The following is a 24,621-nucleotide window of genomic DNA, read 5'->3' on the forward strand; positions in this document are numbered from 1 at the left end:
ATAGATAAAATAATGTGAGTTGTCACCATCATCACAAGACATATTTATGGTGCTGAGAAGTATTTACAAACAGCATGAATTGAACAGATTACAAAAGGGTTTACAACTCTGTGGTCACAAGATAGGAATGCATGTAAAAAAAAAAAATGTCCAAGTATGAATATTTGTTCTCCTATTCCGCATATTTCTATAGATATACATAACATGGAAGTAAACACTTGCTTGGGGAATTTAAATCCGTTTATAAAATACTTTTTTGTCAGTGTTTTTTATTTCAACTTTTTGGTAGCGTGGGCTAAATGGTCCCAAATTTTCCAATGCTGCAAAAAATTCAGTAGGTGTTATATTCTGATATTGCTCAACTCATTTCTGACAGCGCCACGGAATATCCTCATGAACACGACAGGAATGCAAGTGATATGTAGTAGGAAAAAAAAAAAAAGATTTCATAGCCTGTTTGAAGGTTCTCTACAATTAAATCAGTCAAAAATCCAGATTTCTGCTTGCTGGCATCTAAAAATAAATATAAAATGGCTGGACGACCCCTGAAATGTAACTGGACTGAGCACCATAGGTGTAAACAAAATAATTCAAGAATACATTTTCAGTCCAACGAACAAAACAAACAAAAAAATTCAACAAATAATGTAGAGCGCCCTAAAAGCACCATCAAAAAAAAAAAGAAGCATCACTTGTTTTCTTAAAGTGCTGGGCTGCTCAGACTGCAGCCCTGGCCAATCAGAAACACGTTTAGTAGCATTTGATTGGTTGAGAGAAAATTATTGAACCGTTACATCACACTGCGGAAGCTTCTGAGTAAATATGAATTTTGTGAATTGGTGGCGCGACGCAAGATTTTACCTCAAAATAAATACAGAAATGTAAAAACCAAGCAGCAAATATCACGAGCTTGTAAGCCGCTGCTCATTTCTCTATTGTACACACACACACACACACACACACACTCGTCATTATATACACATTCTGTCACGCAAACACATTCTCTGTCCCGGTAGCGGATTGCACATGGTTGACGGTGGGCGTGGTCCCAAGGAATTGCTCAATGTCGACGCAGCGAAACGTTGCTCAGCCCGGACACTCCCTGAGGTTGACCGGACCGAACACACCGGACAGCTTGTCGAACGAGATCGGTTCGCCGTTGATCCTCGTGTCCTGGATGCAGCCCACGAAGGATGACGTGACGGGAAGTCTCTGCTGCTGCGCTGCCGCATCTGCAGGGAGACGAACATGCACAAAAAAATACACAACAGTTATTGATATGACAGACAACCAAAGTGGGCAAGATAAAGAACATTCCCCGCGTCAATGTCGCGGAAAAGACGTGACTTTCAGGATCAGCACTGGACAGCTACATATATTGCCGACTCCCTATGGAGCTGTCCAGTGCTGATCCTGAGCGCATATGTTGCCGGGGTCAACATGCCAGCACATGCTGGAAAAAACAAAAAAGTTCAAATAACTTGCAATAGTCACCGCCAGCAGATTATTCATTTCCTGACTGCAGCGTGTTGCTATTGTTATTGCCATGTTGCTGAATTTTTCCGTTTGATCAGTTCACTACTTAAGTTACAAACATTACATATTACAGTCCTGCTCCAGTGAGCAGGACTGTTGGTTCACACTTGGATGAACACGCTCAATGTCAGATTAACAAGTTCACACTCACCAGGAATGCCGGCCACATACAGGGAGTTTTTGGTCAGCGTTGGAGTGGACAACGGCGGTCCAATCTTGTAGTTGTCTACTGTATCCACGTGCAGTTGCACGACATTTTTCCTCTTGATTACTGGAAGACAGTGATTTAATTCAAAAACCTGGTGTTCTGATTGGCTCTTTAAGAGATTTTTCTGAATTTGGTCTTTCATGAACCCGCTTTGTGTTGCATTGTACCTGAAATCTTATGAAACATTCCATCACATAAAGATGTTTTTGGCTTCACCGACACCATGAATTCCCCTTTGCCATTGTTTACTCGTGCCACCATCTGTAAACCACATCCAAATATATGTGCTTTTATTCTCATGTACACGGAAAAGCACCAATTCAGCATGTAGATTAAATACACAATCCTGTTCTGCTATTTTAAGGCTCTGACAACAACCAAATAGAGAGTAACGTCTAACTAATTTAGTATATGTTTATTCAAATTCACTGAATCTGATTTTTGTTTTGTTTTATATAAACTTAAAGTTTTGGCGAGAGCAGGAAACTAGAACGGATCGGGCCTCACTTCTCCTCTGAGCATGTAGACACTCAGATAGTGGCCCATCGAAGGCCCGTGCCGGCTCCTGCTGGAGTCGCTGACGTGCAGCAGGAGTCCAGTCGGGTTCCGTGGACGGACACTGAACAGCAGCTCAAAGCTGGAGCCGACAACAAAGGAGTCATCTGAAATACAGACAACAGGATACCATCATGGGGCCGTCGGAAATGTAAAGAAAATGAAACAGCCGTGAAAATGATAAACCAAGAAAGATTTTCTTAAGGTCTCATCATTTCTTAGCAGGAACTGACGTCTAATTAATTTCCCAGGAAATGTCTTTTGAAAGGTTTATTTAATTTAGAACTAATTACAGGTTAATTAATTCTCTGATATTACAGAGAAGCTTGAGATGCTGCTCTGTGATTAATTAGTTCCAATTAAATATCTGATGTGTCATTTTAGAGGAGGCTTCACTCTGTTGCACAGAAGACGTAACAGAGAGAGGTCAAAGGACATAAAAAAAAAAAAACACGACAATGATTGTTGGCTTTTCAAGTTTGCAGACAGAACAGATCAAAACAGTCATTAGAAATGCTTGAGCTTGTACTCACTGACAATGACATGCCCTCCGTCCCCTGAGAAATAAGCCCCTCTCTGGGTCTGCCCCTCAAAGCAGGGCCCGGCGCCGTGGTTTGAGGTCGGATTCAACATCGGCGCTCCATTCATTTTGAAATGGCGGATGCATCCAGACACGCTTTGCTTTGGAAGGCCCTTTGACTAAAAGTAGAAGAAATAAGAAATGACAGTACGTTCAAACTATAGAGTTGGAATTATTTGTGTTCAGCCTTTATTCCATTTCATTTTTTCTTCTTCTACCTTTAACTCCTTGTGGAAGGACTCTGGGGCACTGCCGAGGTACACAGGTGACATAAAGTGCTGCATAGATGTCAACTCAGCGTTTGTCAGCTGACCGTCCAGTGCTCTGATCCCATCCACAACCAATCGGAACTTCTTCTTTTCCAGACTGAACATAATCTGCAACAGTCATGTACATAAAGAAGGATAACGTGTTTTGCTCTGGCAGTAGCATTTAAATACAATTTTAATCAAATACAATTTAAATGTGAGTATGAGTCCACTGACCGAGTGCCACTTTCCGTCATTGTACTTCTCCCTGTTGAAGATCTCCTTCTGTTTGCCCACAGACATTCTGATCCTTCCTTTGGATATGTGTAAAGCGAGGTGCGAGCGCCCTCCTCTGGTGGCAGCGAAGAACAGCAGGCCCTCAGCAGCTCTGGTTCTGATATCCAGAGAGAAGTGGGGCCTGCAGGGGATACAACTTCCTCTTCAGTAACGTTGGCTCTGCTATAACTGTGGGATTATTTTAGTGATTTAAGAACTCATTGTTTGCTTTAACACTATTCTGAGCATTCAGGTCTATTTTGAAATGCTGCAACGTCTAGTGGCTCACCTGGGCTGCAGGACCTGCAGTGGAAGGCCAAAGGTCAGGCTGCTGGGGCCGCCCATGCGGTAAGCGTTCTGAACCAGGGCTGGTAACACGCACACTGATGATGCACTGTCATTTATGGCCTGCATCGCCTAAAACAACACAAACATGAACAAACACTCAACAGGAAGAACTATGCTGGCTCTCTGTTGTTCCGTCTTTGGAAGTGGATCTTCTAGTAGAGGAAGTGCAGAAGTAATGACATCTCAACGTGAACAAAAATACTGTGCGTGTACTAAAGGAAGGCTGAACAAATGGATGACACAAAAATCCAAGTTCGTCATCAAATGGGGGGAAATGTGGCTGCGATTTGAGCTTTAGGATCTCAGTCAATCTGCTTGTTTAAGGGTTGTAGAATAATCAATCAATGGTTTGGTGAGGAAACAGAAAAACTTTAACTTAAATGAACCTGTTTAAATTGACTGTTTTGGGCAAAACTCAAATAATTCAATTGTACTATAATGGAAGATGAATGGGAAAACATCAGCTGTCAGTCACAAGGCTGGAACTGAAATGTTTACTTCTGATTTCACCATGGCCTCACATTACAGCACGGTGGTTATGATTTCATAGCTAGTGGGTTTAAGCAGCGGTTCCACCTGACGGCGCAGTGGCACAACATGAGACATAAGATGCTCGATTTCAGCTACAGTTCATGTTGGGTGTTTGAACTTTGCGTTGAGCTCTTTTTATGCACCGTGCAGGAAAGTGGCTGCGTGTTTTTACCCTCAGGCCATCAGCAGTAACAGGAGTGAACTTGTAAGGGAAGCGCAGAGATTATAAAAACACAGCTCGCGGATATGAGGGCTGGCTTAAAGTGAAATCAATCACATGACACACCGATGTTACGTAATGCAGCACGACGCCACTAAGTTCACTGCGCCTTTCCTTGTGGCGTTTGCACAGTAGTCTCAGCAGGTTATAACACTTTTATGACCACATGCAGCAGCTGATATTTAAGCCATCTATTTTGTGTTAAAGCACATAGAATGGGATGAATAATTCTGGACTCCTTTAGTCAGATGTTTATGATGGGCATGCAAGATCTACAGTGATCTGAAGGAATGGTGTGATCATGCTTTTGAGGTGAAAGAACGGAAACGCGTGAAAAACCAACACATCCCGTCAGGAAAGGCTTTAAAACATCTCAATGGCTTCCTAATTTATTATAATTCAGCTCCGTGCTACTCTACTTTGTTAAGGCAAGCAGCCCAGACGTGAAAATAACATCTCACAGGACTTTTGCTGGATCACAACAGGGAGTTTTAATGCAACACAATTTATCATGTTTCCCTCTGTGTTAATCAAAGGTGAATATAAAACAATGTACAAGGTCAGAAAGTCAGATACAGACCTTTGATGTTTATTGGTCATTAACCATGACTGTATTTTTTATTTAATAGTGAGCTCGACGTGTTATTCATCATTGCATGATGTCATGTGATGAGTGTTTCCATTAGGTGCCAAAGTGACGAGTTAGCAGACACATGCTTGGAAATGACGATGGGAAAGTGGTTCATTGAAAGAAAGAAAAGAGACGTGGTTGATTTCAAGCTTGTTATTCACAACATTTGGTTTGTACTTACTGGATTACAACAGACAGACACACAATGCATTTAGTAAATATTGTGATTACTGTGAATGATCATGCAAATGTTTTTTTTTTTTTATTAAAGTACACTGCAGTTGAACTTGCGCTTAAACAACACAGCATTATGGTGCTTATATTAGATTCTTGTCAGCATCAGCGGATCTTAGGGCTCCTTTCGTCTTCATCTCTGGAAATAAGGCAGCAAAATAAAATGTGAACAGCATCAACACAAAATAAACTAATGTGTAATTACAGTGTAATTACTATTTCATGCTCAAAAACTGTTACGTCGCTGTTGTTTCACAAGATAAAAGTACGTATGACAATCATTAACTCACCGTTTTCATAATGTACGTGCTAGTTTTGAACCTGACAAACAAAGGGTTCATCTGCTGAGAGTTTTTGCTCATTGAAAACGGAATTTTTTGAAGTGAGCCTGATTTGTGACATCATTTTATATATATATATATATATATATATATATATATATATTTTGTAGTCAATTCTTGTATAAAAATAGAACTTTTATCGGCACAATTATATAGAACAGTTGGACTTTGGAAATGAAAAATTGTGTCTTCACCATTTGTGGAGGTTTAAATGATGGAGAAGGAGAAGATGTTATTCTAAGGATTTTAACAGGCTCACTGACTTTGTTACAGCGGGGTTATCCATCTTATTACATGTCTGTGGGTTACGTTATGCGTGATGTGCAGCGCCAACACTCACTTTCTTAACGGCGCGGTCCAGCATCAGCTGAGCCAGACTGTCGGCGGAGCACACGTCGAGTAGGACGTCTCCAGTCGCGTGGAAGTTGCTGAGGTCCTCGGCCTTGTAGAGATTCTCAGGCCTACAAACATGGAGGAACATGAACACCGTAGCTTACATTGAAATCCTCCAGCTACGTGAGGCACACAGCAGAGCGCGAGGCCGATCGTACCGTCTCGTGTAGAGGTTGGAAATGCAGCCTTTGTACGTGTTTTGCCCCAGAAACAAGGAGCCACCTGTGTCAGGTATGGAAGAGCCGCCGCTCTGCTCCTGACCCTCGTCTTCATCGTCAATCATCAGCCCAATCCTGTTGGGAAAAATCCCAGAGGCATTTTCGTATTTATTTTTTTACACGCTAGCTTCAGTTTCAATTTATGAATACGATTGAGTACCTGAGGTCACGCCTAGTTGTCGAAACAATGTGAGCTATTTACGGACGTTAACATTATCATACCTTCCAGCTCTTCTTTTTACTGTCAAATAATGCCACTGGTCGTCATGATACTGTTTGTTTGATTTCCACATTTTGCCGTTGAAATTCAGGATCACATAGCCATTTTCCAAAAGGAGATTCAACCCGTTAGCCTGAAAAAAAACCCAGCAAAAAAAAGAAAAAGATTTAGCATCTGACCGTCTGTCTTACCACAGATCCATTCCTACAAATAAACCAACCAGCTGTTTGTTCTGCAGGATGAGACCCTGACTCTCCGTGCTCTTGAATCCAAGGGAGACGGTGACGTCGTCAGCCAAGCTGAAGCCCGCGAGGTCAGCTGACAGGGAGCTCCCCGTGCTGAACTCAGCTTTACGGACAGCCTAGACAAGAACACAGACGCCGCACGTCAGTGAGATGGTCCTTCCCTGTAGCCTACGCGCGAGCTGGACGTTGGTAACGATGCAGAGGCGAATGTCTTACCATGGAATCGCTGGGACAACCTTTGCTGACGCCCACTTGCTCAGCAACTGGTTTAAAGCCTTTATTCAGCTTCAGATTCTTGAGGCATCCTTTGAACGGCTGTATGGTGATGTTATATCTGTGGGGGGGGGGGGAGCCAAATCTCAAGTTGTCAGAGAAAAGGCTTGAAAGCGTTCGGCCGCCTAACTCACGACACAGACCGATTAAAGGGAAACGAGATCAGCACCTCTCTCGCAGGTCTTGCGGGGCACCCCCAACATAGTACTCCTTAAAGTCGTCATTCTTGAACGAAGCTTCGCCCGTGACCACGTCTTTACTGGCTATTCGGACGGTCATCTTCCCTTGGACTGCGATGATGAGGATGTCGGTCCAGTCATTTGTCTGAAGAAGGTTTGATGGAATTATTATTATAATTATTTTTAAATATAATCGGGTTGATTGATGACAGAAGAACTTGGAAAGAATTGAATTACCGGGAACTTTTTCTCGTTTTTCGTTACTGGCCCTGTGAGCAAATTACTGTGCAGGAAAATGAAGCCCTTCTCCGTCGTCACAGTGAAGTAATAATTCTATGTTGAAGAGGACATGTAAGACTTAAGTTCTTGAAAATTGCACATGTAATTATTCCAAAGATGCCTAAAAATGTCAGATTTATGACATGAACATAGGAACAATAAACTATACCTCAGATCCTATGTATAAGAGGAGGCCATTTTCTGAACGAGAATGGACAGACATGCTGATGAGGAGGACGGGATACTTTTTATCTATAATGACTTTGCTGTATCCACTGCCTTCATAGTAGTCAGAATCCACTGGCGGTACATATCTGGACAGAGAGGAGAAAAGTCAGATTAAGATTTTTTTGTTTTCTTCTATCCCCTACATTCGGCATCATAGGAAGTCTGGAGCCGAGCATCCGCTCAGATAGCGGTGGGGGGGGGGGGGGGGAGAGTCCGACAAACACCAGCAATGTCATTGTTGCAATGCACAATAATTTATCTTGTATAATAGTTTGAGCACTCTATGACCGACCTCTTGCACGGCGTCTTCAAATTGATCCTCTCTGCGTTTTGGAAGTTATAGAGACTGACGGCTTTGTCGTTTATGGAGGAGAACTCAATGCAGCCCTTGTACATGGGGTAGTTGAGAGGAGCTGGCGGCTGAGGAGAGAAGAAGCGGAGAGAGTTGTCAAAAAAAACCAAAAAAACCCATGCTCATTATTAATGACATTAGATGATGTTTATTTCCTTGCTGCTTACGGTGAAATTGGCGGGGTAGCCTCCGACATAGACAACGATATCGCTGGGGCTCAGATCCAGGAGGTTCTTGTTCTCCTCTCCTTGCTTGCTGCCCACAATTGGCACGCTGGGAGTCTTTGAGGCGAAACCTTTCGTCAGGACAATCTTTGCATCTTGATAAATTCTAGATTGTAGACAGGGTGGGGGGGGGGGGGGGGGGAGGGAAGATCCATATTTACCTCTACACTAAAAACAGGCAAATCAAAAGAGGATCAAGGTGCTGCTTTTACCTGTGTAGGTCCACTTTGTCAAACTTTGACGGCTCAGATGCAGACTTGGTGATGTAGCCCGCCTTCATTTCGTAGCTGTACCCGTTGAGCTTGTACACGCCATACAGCACGTTGTCCCTCAGAACCAAACCTATGTAGTTCTTAGAGGGCTACAACAAGACACAGTTTGTCAATACCTTATGTATATATATGTAAAATTCTCAACGTGAAGAAGAATACGGAGTAACTTACGTCTCTGTTTCCGAGGTACATCACAAACATGTCCTCTTTCTCTCTGGTCTGTCTGCGTCGGCGTCTTCCGTCTCCCCTGCCTTCAGGTCTCTGCAGAGAGAGAGACGTGGACGTGTAGGCCTTCAGGTCATCCAGGTCCTTTGGCGGACGCATTTCCACGTGGCCGTCCCCCGTGAACTTCATCGGGATCACAATCTGGAGAAATAACGTTATAGGATGGAAATTTGAACCATCACCGGAAAAATCTGGGATGAGATTTACAAAGCAGGATCGTCACCCTGTTGGCTGCGTCCCGGGCTTGTTCGATAAGCTCTTTGATTTTTTTGATGTTCTCAGTTATGTTGTTGATGGAGGAGAACTGCGAGGTCAGGTTCTCCACCTCTGAGATCTTGCCATTCAGCGATGGGATGGTTTTCCACAAATCCTTCACTGCAATCAGAATGTATGCAAAAAAAATAAATAATCATTTGGACTACAGAGACTTCAAATGAGCTGAACGTCTTGTTCACAATCTCACCTGTCTTGTTGACATCATCCAATATTTTGTTCAGGTTGGAGTCCGTAGGAGTGACGTTGACCTTCGCAATTTCCTTTTTGATGGCATTCAGCTTATCTATAGTGTTGCGCGCCGTGTCATTGGCCGAAGCCGCCTTATTCTTGGCGTCATCGATCATGTCACCAATGTCATCTGATTTGAAGAAGGTTGAAGAGGAAATAAGGACTCCATAGTCATCGATGGATATAATTCCAATGCTAATTTACTGGCTCTACCTCTCTTGATGGCATTTAACTGGTTCTGTGCATCAAGTAGATCTTTGTGGAGATCTTTCTTCTGCTGCTCAGCATCCATCAGACGCGTTTTTAGATCATCAAGGTCGTCTGCAGCATCTACCAATGGAAAAAAGAAAAAAAAAGACCGAGTGACTAATGTTTTAGATCATTTTAAAAACAAGAATTTATTTGCAGGCTGACTCGCCTTGCAGGTCTTGAGTCGCAGCATTTGCATTCTGCACGAGGTCTTCACCGGTCTCTTTCAGCCGTTTTGCTTTTTCTGTCAGCTTCTTCTTTTTAATATTCTATAGGAATAAAAAAAACAACACTTTGATTTACTTTAAGGGCTATTCTAAAATACAATGAAATATTTCGTTAACGTGACACGGTGCCACGCATGCACAGTAAGTTGCCAGGTGAAGGCATTAAGTACATTCAAAGCGTTGCCTGCTGCAGCTTTGGCCTCATTAGCTGCAGCCTCCGCAGCAATAACCGCATCTGTGATGTTCTTGTAGGCATCGATGGCATCTTTGGCGTTGCGCACTTCACTGCGTCCGCTCAAGTTCCGCACAGCGCTGCAATTCACAACAGCGTGAGAGGAAAATACGCGAGTACCGTATAGTAAAACACAGCAGAACAGCACCAGTGTTTTCTTGAATTAGACACAGGTCATATCGAGCTTGTGAGTCTTCAAAAGACCTACTCTTCAAGGTAATTTCCTATCTTGACGAGGTTCTTGGCGTGTTCCTCTGCAGCCACCACCAAGGCCTCCTTGGCCGCCGCCTTGGAAACGTCGTTCACCTTCTTGGTCAAGTCGGTCTTGGCACCGTCCAGCTGTGCTGCCAAATGTTCGTATTCCTACAGAGGAGAGGTTCAGGTGAAGAGGGGTAAGTTATTCATGAGAGCAGGAAATTCCATTTACCGCACCTTAGGGTACGGCGAACAAAAAAACAAAGAAACTGCAGATCGTTATCTGTGTGGACATGTTAGGACACGAGTGCTCGCTGGCGTGGCGTCAGAGATGAGGCCATGTATTATAACTTTGTGTGTCAAAATGGTTTGGTTCACACTGAGAAGCAGCAGGAGTCGTGCACAGCGAATGATTTCAGGCGAGGAACACACGGACCACTGTTTGTCGAGCGGACCTTTTTGCTGTCGGATAACATTTTCGCCAAATCCTCTGCTTTCTGCAGCTCATCCTTCGACATGGATATTTGGTCCTCGACCGTCTTGCGCTCCTTTTTTAGCTCGTCGATACGTTTCTGTAGGAGCAAAAAAGAGTTTGAATTACACCCATGTATGGTGTTTCCTATCCATAAAAAAAAAAAAAAAAAAAGTCACATGTTTCGCATAGCTGATGAACTACTTGTGTGTCGGTACCTGCAGATCTCCCAGTGCCTGGGCGCTGAGTCCGTTTTGGGCGTTGGCTTTTCTGAGGAAGTCGGTTGCCTCCTTCAGAGCCTTGTCCAGATCCTTTAGCTTGGCATGGTAGTCCTTCAGAAGGCCCTGAATCTTGTCTGCTGCCGCCTTATTGTCATCATACTGCTTAGTTACATTAGCCTTGATGTAGTCTAGCACTAAATAATAGAATAGATACAGTCAACGTCAGGTTTAATGAACTACTGTGGAGGAAAAGAGAAGTGTAGTCAGGTTTATGCCTGACTAAAACCGGCTATCTTACATTCCTTGGCCTCGTCTCTCTCTTTCTCTGCAGCCGTCTTCTGAGGAGTGAAATTCCTGCTCTCCATCTCCTTCACCATGCGCTGAGCATCTTCCAGTATTTTATCCAGGTTTTCATTTGGCACCATGTCGCCACTCGTGGCCGACCCTCTCAGTTGATCCAGAAGTGCTTCAAGCACACAGAAAACACACAAACACCAAGTCAAGCAAACACTTCAGATCCAACAGTCGGTGCTGTTTCTAGCATCAAGTCAGATAAAGACACTAAAGATCAGTTGTGAATGGAATGGTCCCTTTACCTTTGATTTTTTTAAGAACGTTGTTAATCTCAGAGTCCAGATCTTTTGCCCTTTTGTGGGTTTTTTCGACATCTTGCACAGCCTTGTTAGCATCAGCAGCCCTTCTTTTTGCCTAAATATATAAATGCATACCCACAAAGTACATTTACATTTACATGCATTACACACGTATACTTATTATGACATGTCCGTATTACATAACGCTGCACCCTACCTTGTCCTGAAGAGAGATGACATCGTCTGAGAAGCTGTTTGCATCCTCCTCCAGCTGATTGACTCTGGACTTTTGCGTGTCGATGGCAGAACCAAATTTGTTGACAAGAATCTGCACAAAGCAGAAACAGAAATTAAGGTGCACAAAGGCAACAAACCGTAGGTCTCAAAACAAGCACTTTGCCTTCACCTGGTGCTAAGATCATTACTTGTTTTGCATCTCACGAATGCATTAAATACTGTTTACGATCTATTCATCTCTATCTGTACCCTTTCATGGTTACAGCGACGTGTTACCTTGGTGTCTGACACGGCCTTTTCCAGCTTCTTCAGCCTGTCTTTAGAGGAGGCGCTGGCAGTGGCGTTGTCCAGTTGAGACTTTATCCTTTCCAGGTCATCGTCCAGAATCTCCAGATCGTGCAATAAAGTGTGGGAGCAATTATCACACTCTGGAATACAACAGAGAATCGGATCAGCAAAGGTCACACATGAGTGTTAAATGCATGTCACTGTGCCAGAACTCTTTTTTTTTTGTCAATTCACCTAGGCAGTGCTCATCGGTATTTGTGTCTCCAGGCTCCAGTGCGTTCTTGCAGACTGTAGAAACCAGTTTGTTAAATAATAATTTAGGCTTGTTGATGAGAATTTAAAAATGACTATGTCTGAGTTGAACTAATTAAATGGTGGGTTAATGCATTGCTGAACTCAGAATCTAACCTCCAGTCCTGGGATCACAGTTGTTACCGTTGCCATTGCAATTACAGGGCTGACAACTTCCTCCCGGTGCCAGTGGATCTCCAAAGTAACTAGGAGCACAGCTGTGGAAAAGAAATAAGAACGAGAACGTGGCAAATCAGCAATAAGCTCGCAGCATCCTGAACGTAGAGCACGAGTCCACACTGACCTCTCACACTTGTCTCCAGTGTAGCCAGCTCTGCATATACACTGGAAAGCATCAAAGACTTCTCTGCAGCCTATAGCAAAACTGCACATTGATGCAGAGATTATAATTTAATTCTCAACATACTTATTCTCATTTAATTACAGTTAGCTGGAGGGGGGGGGGTTACACCCACCTGTTCCCGGGCAGGCTCAATGGGCACGGGCAAACTCTGCACGTCCTCAGAGCCGCGTTTCCATAGTATCCGTCTACACAGCGTTCACATCTGTCCCCGGCTGTGTTGAACTTACAATTCTGAAAATGCAGAAATACATGAATTAAACGTCTTGTAACGTTTTAGGGGCAAAGCACCGAACAGAAAACTATTCAAGCAGAGCATGTGTTCTGGACTCGCAAGTTGGCTTTGCTAGGGTTTGGATCCTTACATACTTTACACACAGGTCTGGTCCTGACTGTTTTGCAGAGCATTAATGCGATAGAGATTAATAAGATTTCCAAATGTGTTGAAAGGCTCATCGTACCATCAAGGAGAAAAATGAGCAAGAGGGAAACCATAACAGGAAACCATATCAAACGACGCTTTTGATGCTGTGATGTTAAAAATGTGAAACTATGCTGATTGGAGCAAATGCGTCTAGACTCTGTCTAAGCTGCAGTACACTCGCTTTTTTGTTTATTTATTGTGAGCAGGTATCCGAACTGCATCTATGTGATTATTACAGTGTTAATAAAGGAGGGTTAAGCGAGTGTGTGTGTTTATTACCAGGCATCTCCCCGTCTTCTCTTCGCACTCGTCGGCCAGACCGTTGCACTCGCAGGGAACACATCGGCCCAAGAAAGGCCCCTGACCGTCCCTGTGGTAACCAGGAGCGCATTTCTGGAAAATAAAATCATAAAGATATGATTACGTAACCTAAAATCGCTGCTTAAAAATACAAATCATTACCCCTCTATCAGTAGATTTCATTTCATAAGCAATATCTAATTAGAACAGTGATGTGTATATCACTAGATGGATAGATGACAGATTTATATTTGAGAAAAAACCTTTTTGATGGATTAAATAACAAGATATTGTTATTTTTTTCCTCTTTCTTAGTTTTAACTCTTTAGAAAACACATTACAATTCATTACAATGATGTTAAAAGAAATCATGCTTTTTGGTTATTCCTGTAAATGCAAATATTATCAGCATAAATATGAATTAGCCCCTCATAAATCACATATTATATCCTATATTAGATCATTTTTCTACTTTTAATAATCACTGATTTTCCCTGCAGTTTAGCTGAACTTTTAAGCATTTTAGAGAACATTGGCTACACTCCCAAAGAGCACTTCTGCTCTGTGATCGTTTGCAGAGCACTCAGCAATGAACTGGACCTTGACTTAATGTCACTCGTTCAGCACTGAGGAGCAAAAGGGCACCCTTTGCTTACAGAGATAAAGTGTCCAAGTCACAACAGTCCACGCCTGAGACGTGGACAACCCACAGCTACGTTGAAACGATATCCCTTCAGCGAGATGAGAGATTTTTTTTTACCTGAATCTGAGCACTGGCATCACTGTCATTCACAGAAGGGTATCGAATGGCCTGTCCGCTGTCATGTACCGAGGGACGGCGTAGCGCCGGGCTACCTTCGTCGTTCACTGAGGGATACATGATCTCCTGAGTTCCCTGATTGTGAACTGAAGGGTACTGTATCCTCTGAGTCCATCCTTCGTGATGCTTCGAGCGACGAGATCTCTCTCCTCTCTTGTAGGGCCTGTGGCCGGCGTGGCAAAGCGCAACCAACGTCCAGCAAATCAAGATCTGCAGCAAGACCCCCGTGCACCGCGGCGTATCCATACGTGTGTATGGCATTCCTAACATTTAGTCTGTGTGAAATAATGCTTCCCTCGTCCCTGCCTCAGCCTCTTAAGTGCACACACTCACAGTTACTCACATGCACACAAAGAGGACCCGCCCTATGTCCTACCTGAGTCAGTCTTGCAGATCAGCGTGAGTGTATGCAGGCGCACAAGCACACACATGTAAGGGTTACTTTAGATGCTTGCACTCTCACCTCTTCTCTCTTTCTAGTGTATGCAAACACGCAGCCTTAGATGTAACTAGACAGGCGCACACATAGGAAAGTAAATTGTGTTAGTATTCTGTAATGATTTGTATATTTGAGTGTGTGTGTGTGGGTGCCTTAAAACGGCGTTTGCACAACTTGTGCAACCGAACGGAAAGTCGGACCCCACCAGACAACAAACTCACCCCTGACTCACGCGTCCAGACACAACTTTGTGACACAACAGACACGCATGCAGCCTGCAGGAGTGCCAGGTGAACGTGAACATGCAGGTTTATGAATAACGGCATGTGGGCTAACTACCACACCTCGCCCGTCAAGGCACGGCACCTTATCACGTAGCCTCTGGGCACACATAATGAAACACTCCCAGTCAGACGATGGCTCACGTATAATAAAAAAGAGAGGTAAAGGGCAACCATGGCAACGGCACTCTCTGGAGAACATTTAAATGTTTGACTCTTTTCGCTGTTTTCCTATAAAAGGTTGTGTTTTCAGGCAATCAAATCAGATTTTAGCAGGACATTCTGAGGATGAAGGGAGCTGAAGTGAAGGTTTTAGTGCAGCTAAATCACATTCTTCACCATCACTCGGTCTCTGTGAGTTGCAGCCATGCCGGTGATTATAGCTGTAAAATCACAAATAGTATGTCTGCGTGATTGTGCATCATAACTCAGCCTGGGGTGAGACGATTTGTCTGCACAGCTCTCCTCCGATGAGGAATTCTTCCTTTAAGAAAAGGGTGCGGCGCTTGGTTCAGGCGTGTCGGGACACCCCTAAAAATATGAGGATGTCCAGCGCCTTAAAGATGCCTCTACAGTCAACACCTTGCCCCCACCCTGCTTGTTGGCTCCTCCGTTTGAGCGAACAAATGTGGTGCTCTTTATTTTCCCACCCTGTCACCATATTTACTACAAGTTCATCTCCACATTGTGTGCAGATGTTAGCTTTTATCTCCAAACAAGACAGGATTCATCGGCATGGTAACCTTCTAATGATGCTACACTTGAACTTCATTCTTAAAGTATCTAAAATTAATCTGAGAAGTGCCGAGGGGTTTCTAATTCCTCACCTCACAGGAGTCTCCAGCGTACTGAGGCGGGCAGGAGCAAACTTCCACAGTGTTTCCTGGGCTGCCACTCCCGGTGTCAGTTACTTCCTCCAGGCCCACCTCCCCTAAGCTGAGTCGCTGGCTCTGAGAGAAATACAGGGCTCGGATCCTCAAACCAACCAGACCAGCGAGGACCATCATCAGTTCCTGTCTGGAGACGGGCCGGTTGGAGATGGCGTGGCGCCAGTTTCCCTGAAAATTACGCAACATTCCTTTTGAGATTGATGCTGATTGATCCATAAGTGAGAATATTCTCCAAAAATCACATTTCACCAGAATTCATGAGATGCAATGAGAACGGTTTGATTATATCCACACTTGGTAAAACTTTTACGGTCCTCTAAGGGTTAATCAAAAAGCCTTTGGTGAGTCTGGCTGTTAATCTAGCACCACTATCGGAATAGAAATTCCCCTTTAAGCCAAAAATAACAACTTTAAACTTCAGTCTAAATGGGTAGTTCCTGGTGTAGCCTTAGACTAAAATTGATGTGCTGGTGTGTATTTTACCTCCAAGAGCTGCACTCTGCCCTGATACAGCCTGTCTGGAAGAGGGGTGTGAGGAGCCTCGTGGATCAAAGTCATATCCTGACCCTAAGGAAGAATGTTGAGCTGGATAAATTGTGTGTTTTTAAAAGAGGAGAGGTCTAAAGTTAAAAAATTGTTTTTAATTAAATCTAGTAACACTACGCACAGACAGCACAACATCAGGTCTTCTATCCATGCGATTCATGCCCTGACTGGGAATCCCAAAGGATTTGGATTGGTAGGTGAGGAAACCCCCATAAGATGAAATCTAAGATAGAAGATGGAGAAATAAAAAAATATATCAGCTCATCTGAAAGGACTGAAAAAAAACTGGGAAGCAGAGCATGAGGCAAAAGAGTGAAGTGCATGTATGAAACGTCTGTCTGATTTCACAACAGATTATATTCTAATTTTCTTTGCACATTGAAATATGTCAAACATTGTTACATTCATAGTCTATAATTGCTAAAGACTTAAAATAAGAGATAAGAAGTTCATTAAATTCCTCGACATCAAGAGCGTTCAGTGGGGTAGTAGTGTAGGTCAACACTGAGAGGAAGTAGTGAGTATCTTAACTTCATTAACAACCAAGACATTAATGAGTTTTACTTTAATATTAACTCTAAACGATAACTTTTGGCCTCTCAGCATGCTGTGAATGAACCATTTCATGGCAGAGTTTTTTTCCAATTATCATGATTTCCTCTACTTTTTCCAACTTACCCGGTTTCCCAGATAGGATGAGGGTGCCACCCAGTGTAAAGCCTGGACTGTGGAGGGAAGCTCCTGGACATCTGCCAGCACGGTGTTAGCGGCGGCATTCAACACAGAGGACACCTCCTCCTGGTCGGGGGTTTCCAAACGCCAAGCCTGCATTTCCACAAACTAATAACAGGAAGGGTTTGTGGGTTCAAGCGGAAAATACATCTTAAAATGTTCTGTGATCTCAGTTCAGAGGTGATAACTTAAAATTTTCAAAGATTTGACTCCAGAGGCAGCCAGAAAAAAAATACGGTTCACCACAAAACTACTATCAGTTGTGACATTTGGAAGATATGACATTTCCACAGACATGCAGGAACAGAAAAGGTTGAAGGCACCTTCCCCCTGCGTCTGCTGGAGCTCTGACACTGGTCGTTTGCGCCGAAGCAGAAGCAGGCGGTGCAGCCGCGAGGGTTGACGGGGTCGAAATAGAAGGAGCCTTCCTGACAAGCGTCACACTTGGCGCCGGCGATGTTTCTCTGCAAACATGACAGGAATAACGGAGAGATTCAATCCGACAACAGAGCAAGCAATCAATCAGAAATGGGTTTTCACATGATTAAATTAGAGTCACCTTGCAGAGACACCTCCCCGTGTCTGGATGGCACACATCAGGTGCGACGCCGCCGTGGTTGCAGTCACAAGGAATGCAATCAGGGAAGCGATAATAACCCGCAGCACAGCGATCACACTGTCGGCCTCCAATCCTAGGCTTACAGCTACACATAAATGCACAAAAGAGTTCAAATTAATGTAAAATAATCACAGACATAAGCTAGTTATCATTATGTTTCATAGTTAATAACAATAACACTGTAAAAAGTATACTAACTGGCATTTTTTAACCTGTTTTCTTCACAAATTGAATTTTCCTGCACCATTTCCTTTGTCTTTAAAAGAGTAGGTTATGTTTGAAATTGTATTTTTCAGCTTGAGGCTCATTGCATTCATTCAGGTTGAACGTCAGATCCAAGGAAAAGCTTTAAATCAATCCAAATTGCTTGCACGACACACATGTCCCTCGGAAACAATGAACCCTCTGCTTGCTTAGCCTTATAGGTAGGAGGTTTCCACTTACATGCACTGTCCGGTGACGTGGTCACAGTCAGGCCCTGCATTGGTTTTGATGCCGTTTGGAGAGCATTCACAGCCCTCGCAGCCCAACAAAGGGTGATAGCTGAAGGTTTGAGCCTGGCATGCGTCACAGGCCGGTTTGACTGTCTGAGGGGGGCAAATGCAGCTTCCTGTTACCTCGTCACACAGCCGGCGGCCACATTCACATGCTGCAGAGTGAAAAGAGATGGGATTGCATTACGACAAATGCATTTGAAATTCATACCTTTGTCAAGGCTCAACAATCCCTTTTAATCAGGATGTCACTGTGTAATTTTTGATGAAGCATTGTAGGCTTTATTATAATCCAGATGTTAATCCACGTCACTATTAAAGTCTAGTAGATGTAATCTGAGGCCAAACTCTACAAATACAAAAAAACAATTATTATAAAAATGTATTTGGCGATTTTGGAGTTGAGAAATGGACTCCAACAGAAACGTCCTCCTCGGTGGAGGACTTTAGAAGCCGACTTTGTGTCATAACAGGAAGCTGTTACTATTGACTCACGTCTGCAGTAGGGGAATCCAAAGTATCCCGTGGCACACCTTGTGCACTGACGGCCAATGACGTGCTGCCTGCAGGCACACTGCCCTCCCACAGGATCACAAGTGGTCCCTGTCGAGCCAGACTTGTCACAGCCGCAAGCCACAGCTCCATCATTATAGGCCGCTACGAGAGAGCGGGAAGAGTCTCTGCAAAACTGCGAAGATGTTCTTGGGCTGGAGAAGAAAGCCAAAAAAGAGTTTCAAATACAGATGCGGTTCATATTTCACTATCACAGCTAGAGGGAACCATTTCCCTGAAAAGTGATGTGCTGGTGAATTTATCAAACAAGCGCCAACATTAAAGCGTCGTTTGATTTCACAGATCATGACGGACACCTACTCTATATAGAAACCTTCTCCTCTACACTGTTGAACGAAATCTTCAGATTTATCCAGCGGCCTCTCTTTCAAGAGATCCGGAGTGTAGCTGCTATCAGGAATCAGCATGATATAATCCTGTGCATAAAAAAAGAAAAGTCATAACAACAGCTTTGGCTTGTTTTGTGCTTAGAGCATATTTATCAGTGTGATACCGCGATAAGCTAAGCATTTAAAATGTTTGTCTGTTTAGTTTTAACTCAAGAAGGAAGCGTAAAGCAGGTGAACAGCGGGGTATCAAAGTACAACCTGCCCTCTTATACAGAGGGTGGAAGCGCGGGCTTTATTAAGCTGTGTGGGGCTGCCAAGTTAAACACAGTCCCTCCATTGTTGTTGTTGTTATGGATACGGCATAACGCTGAAGAGAGACGACATCAGCATGTCGAGAACATGAACTACTGTAATATAAAACAGAGACCTCAAACCTGCGGGTTTTACACGGATACTGGAGTCTTTTCTTTTTTCTTTTTTTAACTTTCTGTTGTTACATTCTGACTTAATTCACCGGGGAAACATAATTCAAAAGGATTACATCAACCACTGACCAGAATAAGGGTCTTTCTTGGTGGAACAGTCAGAGTGATGGTGGGCTGCTGCCGAGAACTCTGATCAAAGTCAAAGACGATGTGGCCACCAGTGATCACAACCTCCCTGCAGCCTGAGACCGCAGGGCAGAAGGAGGCATTTATAGAACCTACGAGAGAAGTTACAGGAGTCAATGTTTAAAAAACAAAAGAGTAGAAAGTTCAACATGTGGCATGATAATCCCTCCTTTAAAGTCACACAAGTCATGTTTAGCCTTGAGCCTGGGAACGTCCTCCTCACTGAAGGAGGAATCATCCTCCAGCTGAGAAGGGATATCTATTCCTATATGCAAAGGGGAGTAAAGTCAGAAGGGAGTAAATCAACAGTCTCAAACGCACTCACCCTTCAATTCACGGCCCGTATCGACTCGGACATCCACGGGAAAGGAGGTATGCTCAGGTTGGCGATAATGCACCACGGCCACATATCTGCCCGTTAGTGGCACCTTGGGAGTCAAAGAGATCTCAGTCTGGAAGAAATGTGAGAGGAAAGCTTTAGTGTCAAACAGTTGATGTGAAATTAAAAGTTAATATCAGGCTGATCAAGTCTCAAACGCCCAGCAGAAGGATCCAGAAAGTCCTCAAATTGCTCAACAAGGTTAGTAAAGACAGTTTTTACCTGAGGGTATTTAAGCAGTATCCCATCAGTCTGGACGTCTCGGGCAACGGATGTCCCCGTCTGTCGTCTCCTTCTCCAATCCTCAGACGCAGCTGGTGCCGGAGACAGCTGTCCATCACGGGCAGCAGACAAGAGCAATGCAGAGGCTGGCTTGTTGAATTGTCTCAGAATGCAATGCCGACTGCAAACATTTAAAAGCAAAAAGACGGTGTTACATAAAGCCCACTGAAAGTATTTGAGGTGTTGGCTGAGCGTTATCGTAGAGAGATTGTGGACAAAACTACAGAGAAGTAGCGGAACCTGATGGAAATGTATGTCACTGAAGCCCGAAGCACAATCTCTGCATGCGTGGAATAAATGTTTGTTCATACATATCTGCAGCAAAGGCTGTAGTGGGAGTATGAGTGGCATTATTTATGACAGAGATAAGTGAGAAATATGAATTAAACCTGAAACAGCTGAAGGCCAAATGGAGGTTAGAAGGTCCGGCTGTCCAAATAGTTTCATATCAGTCCACAAATCAGAGCAGAGGGACAATCCGATGGAGGTTTAATCAGCTACGTGTGGCGTGATGAGCAGCCAGACAAAATGACTGCATGGTTATGTAAATGTGAAAATGTTTCTCTTTAAGGAGACGCCAGCTTATGTGAAACGACCTCACCTTTCAGTATTCAAAACCATGCACATGGGTTCCTTTAAGGTGGGGTACCTGTCTTCGGTGAAGCGGCCATGGGTTGAGACACAGAGTACTTTGGGGTCCACTAACTCAATGGAGAACTCTTCTGCAGGGACTGCATACACTTTATACTAGAGAGAGCAATTACTGAATTATGAAATGCACGCTGATTGCCTACAGTAGATATTGAGCTGTTAGAAACCGTTCTGTTTCCCTCACCAGCAGGAATGATGCCGAGGAAGTTTGCAGAAGAACTTCATTCTTGTGAGAAAGCTGCAACACTGTCACGCGGTTATTACTGTCCACTGCCACACTCCGGCACAAAAAGCTGCAGGGGTTGGAAGAGGCAACCGCCGAGAAGCAAACATGTTGTGCAGCTTTCAAGTCTCATAGAAATTAAAATGACAGTGTTAAAAATGTTTTGAATTGTCAATCAAAAAGACACTTACCTGTAGGCACAACTGTAAATGTTGGCCCTGGCTGGGATCAGCCCATCTGACTGGCCATCGATGAGAATGTTGACATTCTGGACAGAGTCTGCATCACTTGCATATTCCAGGACCAGGGAATACAGTCCAGGATGAGGCACACGCAGACTTAGCTGGAGCTGTGACTACAGAATTGCAACAGTTTGTTTGAGCTAAGTAAAGTTTAGTTCCACAGTGTGGACACAAAATCTAAAAGTTTTGCTTCTCTTCTAGACTTAAACAACATTGCGTTAAGGGCAATTAGCCAAACTCTGAATCCAACAGTTCTATATTACACACAGCAATCGACATAGACTCCAGTATTCTATCGTACCTGTCTGCCACTGAGAGCAACCATCTCAGGGTGATTTGGACTGGGACGCCGCAAACGATCCTGCCTTCTCCTGCGCCCTCTGCGACTGGAGAGTTTTCCTCGTGAGCCCAGTGCAGAGCTGAATCCATCCATTGCCACGTGCTTATACAACAGGCAGCTGGGACAGAAAGACACAGGCAAAGTCAGCAAGACAGATGAGATGGTCTTTCTATATTGAAACAATAAGCTCTACATGCCTCATTCATCATCAGCATAAAAGTGGATCCTTGCATTGAGAACATTTTGATCACTGCATGTGATCAATGATAATATATGATAAATATCAAAAGTCCCAGGACAGATCCCTGGGGTACTCACTCAGAAATACCACACTGAACATACTGAGATCTACCTGGTAATTATGAAGCACTAATCCCCATCAGAGATGATTTTGGGACAGAGAAATGTCTAGCTGGTTACAAGACTAGTCCATGTCAGCCTGAGATTAAAACAATACCTAAAAACCGATGCAGAACCCAAGTGGTGAAAAAATCGCACTCACAGTTTTTACTGAAACAGTGACTAACACCCGGTTAACAATAGAACAGTCACACAGACATACAGACATGCAAAGACGTGCTGCCATCTTGGATATCTCTTGCATTTACACAGCTTCAAGAAGCTTCTTGAGTTCAGTGAGAAGGAAAAAGCTGGATGGCAAAAACAAAAACTATTGCTGTAATGCATGACGACTCAGACTACTCGTACTGAATGCTGGAAAGAAATCTTTCAGATTTACTTGGTCTCCCTGTTGGCAGTGGGTAGATATGTGCAAGGCTGGGAGATCTTTTCCTGCAGCAAAGGCGCCTCGTAGTAATCCCGGGGCAGCAGCACTAAGTAGTCCTGGAGAGTGACATTGGTCAAAGTGTACTTAAGTAATGGGACAATAATGAAATGAAATACTGGAACATTACACAAGTAGATTGAATTTTTTTTCTTTCAAATATTTATGTGATCATTTTCATGTCTTTATCTATCTTGAAAACTCACCAGCAGCACTCCCTGTGCCCGAATGTGAATGATCCATTTCCCAGGGGTCAATCCAAAGGGCTCTGCGAAGCCCTCTCCTGGGACTGTGAGGAAGGACGGGGAGGGACTCGGGGGGAATATAACTTCCGTACTCTGCTCAGACCCTGCCGAGCATCAAAACAAAATCTTTCACATTCACAACTGTATGCACGGAAAACAATAATTTGGGCATCATCAGTGTGCAAGCAAGACACGTCACACCAGCTGGTGTGGAGGGAGAACACTGGTTCCTCATTCCATTCATTCAATGAGTGGTTAGGTTTGTTGATGGTCCAAACTGTACATGAAATGAAAGAAGGGACTCAACGTTACATGCAGCCTTACCTGCAGTCCCTCTATTATTGGTAGCCTTGATGCTACCCATCACACTGGCGCTGCTCGGGTTAGTGAACCTCAGAACCACGCGGTACAAATGCTGCCTCCCATTCTTTGGTTCAACATGCACTGTTACTCTGACCACACTCTGCAGGGATGAGAGCAACACGTAGCTGACTGCAATGGCACCGGTTTGAGTGGATGATGTGGGTCTAATGCTACGAGAAATCATGTCAGGTGGCGGAGGATTTGAGCAAAGAGCAGGCTAATGAACAGAGAGCAAGCAAAGTAGGAGCAGAAAATACAGCCAAAGGCATGCAGGCCCTTCACTTACAGTCACAGCAGGACTGAAAGCCAGCTTCATCCACCACCAAGATCCTTGCTCTCACCCGTGCGCGCCTCTTTTTTCGAGGGGTGAGGTATCGCATTACAATATGGAAAGGGCCAGGAAAGCCAAGGGTAAGCATAAGGATCACCTCCGGCTGAAGAGAGATAATGTTAGTTCTAAGAGAGATGTGGCGACCGCATTCCAGCATCAGCTTGTTTGGCTGCGGTGGTGTGCTTTAAAATCGAAAATATTCACGGTGGTATCAGAACAGGTTGAAAAGGGAATTTATAGAGTTATTGAAGTGATATAAAAATAAAAACAAAAATTCTCAGCCATAGCATCATTTATTGGAATAGCCCTACACTCAATTCATCAGCGTGCCGACGTGGATATATTACTAACCTGTGCAGGAGACATCACAGCGTAGCCTCTCCAGCTGAATTCTGGGAACTCTTGAGGGTTATAGCCAAAGCGCACTGGCCTGGCATTTGGCGTGATGCCATCCTCAACCTCGTACTTTAATTGGTGGAGAGCGGGAAAATAGTAGTTTGGTTCTGACCTGACAACACAAACAAATATTTAAATCAAAACTATGTAGCTTTATGTGCATAACATTGGAAAAACAGACAATCACTAAGGCGGCCATATCTTACTCGGTGCATTTGCGTCCAACTACATTTTCCCGGCACTGACATTGCCCTGAGGTCTCGTCACACGCCGTGCTGATTGCTCCACCTACATCGCACTGACAGCCTGACAGAGGCAAACAGCTTGATCAATTTTTCTATTGATTGTACAGCCTAGCCCTAGAACATAAGACGTTTGGTCATGTTACCCTGACAGCCTAAATACATCTTCTTCTGCAGCAGGAAGTGTCCATCTTTGCAGGCGTTACATGCATCTCCACATGCATTCGGCTTGCAGTGGCACCGCCCATTTTTCTAGACCAAACAGAAAACCAGGAGAAATAAATACATTTTGGCTTCTAAAATGAATGACTGTTGAATATTCTTACCTTTTCGCACTCCCCAACGCCACTCAGGGTCCCTTTCAAATCACAGTGACACTCTGGTAGGGAAGAGAGGGGG

General features: G+C 43.8%; 1 protein-coding gene across 1 annotated transcript in view; it reads right to left on the reverse strand.

Moving 5' to 3' along the window:
• Positions 1-1,086: 1,086 nt before the first annotated feature.
• The window catches only part of LOC137915725 (laminin subunit alpha-3-like), a 52,053-nt gene continuing 28,518 nt past the window's right edge, over positions 1,087-24,621 (reverse strand). Inside the window, exons 17-77 of the mRNA XM_068758843.1 lie at positions 24,549-24,601; positions 24,369-24,474; positions 24,187-24,286; positions 23,936-24,092; positions 23,215-23,353; positions 23,092-23,094; positions 22,852-22,994; positions 22,601-22,704; positions 21,823-21,979; positions 21,471-21,634; positions 21,241-21,349; positions 21,055-21,152; positions 20,346-20,526; positions 20,070-20,196; positions 19,688-19,836; positions 19,105-19,220; positions 18,727-18,938; positions 18,182-18,386; positions 17,678-17,822; positions 17,442-17,582; positions 17,065-17,226; positions 16,508-16,609; positions 16,324-16,407; positions 15,778-16,008; positions 13,390-13,503; positions 12,802-12,920; positions 12,630-12,710; positions 12,443-12,543; positions 12,269-12,322; positions 12,023-12,174; positions 11,727-11,837; positions 11,513-11,624; positions 11,215-11,382; positions 10,914-11,110; positions 10,679-10,795; positions 10,237-10,391; positions 9,967-10,108; positions 9,739-9,838; positions 9,534-9,650; positions 9,280-9,450; positions 9,040-9,191; positions 8,763-8,957; positions 8,532-8,680; positions 8,263-8,425; positions 8,036-8,163; positions 7,685-7,829; positions 7,474-7,569; positions 7,227-7,381; positions 7,001-7,118; positions 6,760-6,900; positions 6,542-6,672; positions 6,260-6,394; positions 6,049-6,169; positions 3,693-3,820; positions 3,365-3,545; positions 3,098-3,256; positions 2,833-2,998; positions 2,252-2,406; positions 1,912-2,005; positions 1,688-1,807; positions 1,087-1,232 (exon numbers count right to left, since the gene is read on the reverse strand). Coding sequence (XP_068614944.1) covers positions 1,087-1,232; positions 1,688-1,807; positions 1,912-2,005; positions 2,252-2,406; positions 2,833-2,998; positions 3,098-3,256; positions 3,365-3,545; positions 3,693-3,820; positions 6,049-6,169; positions 6,260-6,394; positions 6,542-6,672; positions 6,760-6,900; positions 7,001-7,118; positions 7,227-7,381; positions 7,474-7,569; positions 7,685-7,829; positions 8,036-8,163; positions 8,263-8,425; positions 8,532-8,680; positions 8,763-8,957; positions 9,040-9,191; positions 9,280-9,450; positions 9,534-9,650; positions 9,739-9,838; positions 9,967-10,108; positions 10,237-10,391; positions 10,679-10,795; positions 10,914-11,110; positions 11,215-11,382; positions 11,513-11,624; positions 11,727-11,837; positions 12,023-12,174; positions 12,269-12,322; positions 12,443-12,543; positions 12,630-12,710; positions 12,802-12,920; positions 13,390-13,503; positions 15,778-16,008; positions 16,324-16,407; positions 16,508-16,609; positions 17,065-17,226; positions 17,442-17,582; positions 17,678-17,822; positions 18,182-18,386; positions 18,727-18,938; positions 19,105-19,220; positions 19,688-19,836; positions 20,070-20,196; positions 20,346-20,526; positions 21,055-21,152; positions 21,241-21,349; positions 21,471-21,634; positions 21,823-21,979; positions 22,601-22,704; positions 22,852-22,994; positions 23,092-23,094; positions 23,215-23,353; positions 23,936-24,092; positions 24,187-24,286; positions 24,369-24,474; positions 24,549-24,601 — 8,177 coding nt within the window. The remainder of the gene's footprint in view (positions 1,233-1,687; positions 1,808-1,911; positions 2,006-2,251; positions 2,407-2,832; positions 2,999-3,097; positions 3,257-3,364; positions 3,546-3,692; positions 3,821-6,048; positions 6,170-6,259; positions 6,395-6,541; positions 6,673-6,759; positions 6,901-7,000; positions 7,119-7,226; positions 7,382-7,473; positions 7,570-7,684; positions 7,830-8,035; positions 8,164-8,262; positions 8,426-8,531; positions 8,681-8,762; positions 8,958-9,039; positions 9,192-9,279; positions 9,451-9,533; positions 9,651-9,738; positions 9,839-9,966; positions 10,109-10,236; positions 10,392-10,678; positions 10,796-10,913; positions 11,111-11,214; positions 11,383-11,512; positions 11,625-11,726; positions 11,838-12,022; positions 12,175-12,268; positions 12,323-12,442; positions 12,544-12,629; positions 12,711-12,801; positions 12,921-13,389; positions 13,504-15,777; positions 16,009-16,323; positions 16,408-16,507; positions 16,610-17,064; positions 17,227-17,441; positions 17,583-17,677; positions 17,823-18,181; positions 18,387-18,726; positions 18,939-19,104; positions 19,221-19,687; positions 19,837-20,069; positions 20,197-20,345; positions 20,527-21,054; positions 21,153-21,240; positions 21,350-21,470; positions 21,635-21,822; positions 21,980-22,600; positions 22,705-22,851; positions 22,995-23,091; positions 23,095-23,214; positions 23,354-23,935; positions 24,093-24,186; positions 24,287-24,368; positions 24,475-24,548; positions 24,602-24,621) is intronic.

This window comes from Brachionichthys hirsutus, unplaced genomic scaffold, assembly GCF_040956055.1.
Source record: "Brachionichthys hirsutus isolate HB-005 unplaced genomic scaffold, CSIRO-AGI_Bhir_v1 contig_289, whole genome shotgun sequence".
In the NCBI taxonomy this organism is placed as follows: domain Eukaryota; kingdom Metazoa; phylum Chordata; class Actinopteri; order Lophiiformes; family Brachionichthyidae; genus Brachionichthys; species Brachionichthys hirsutus.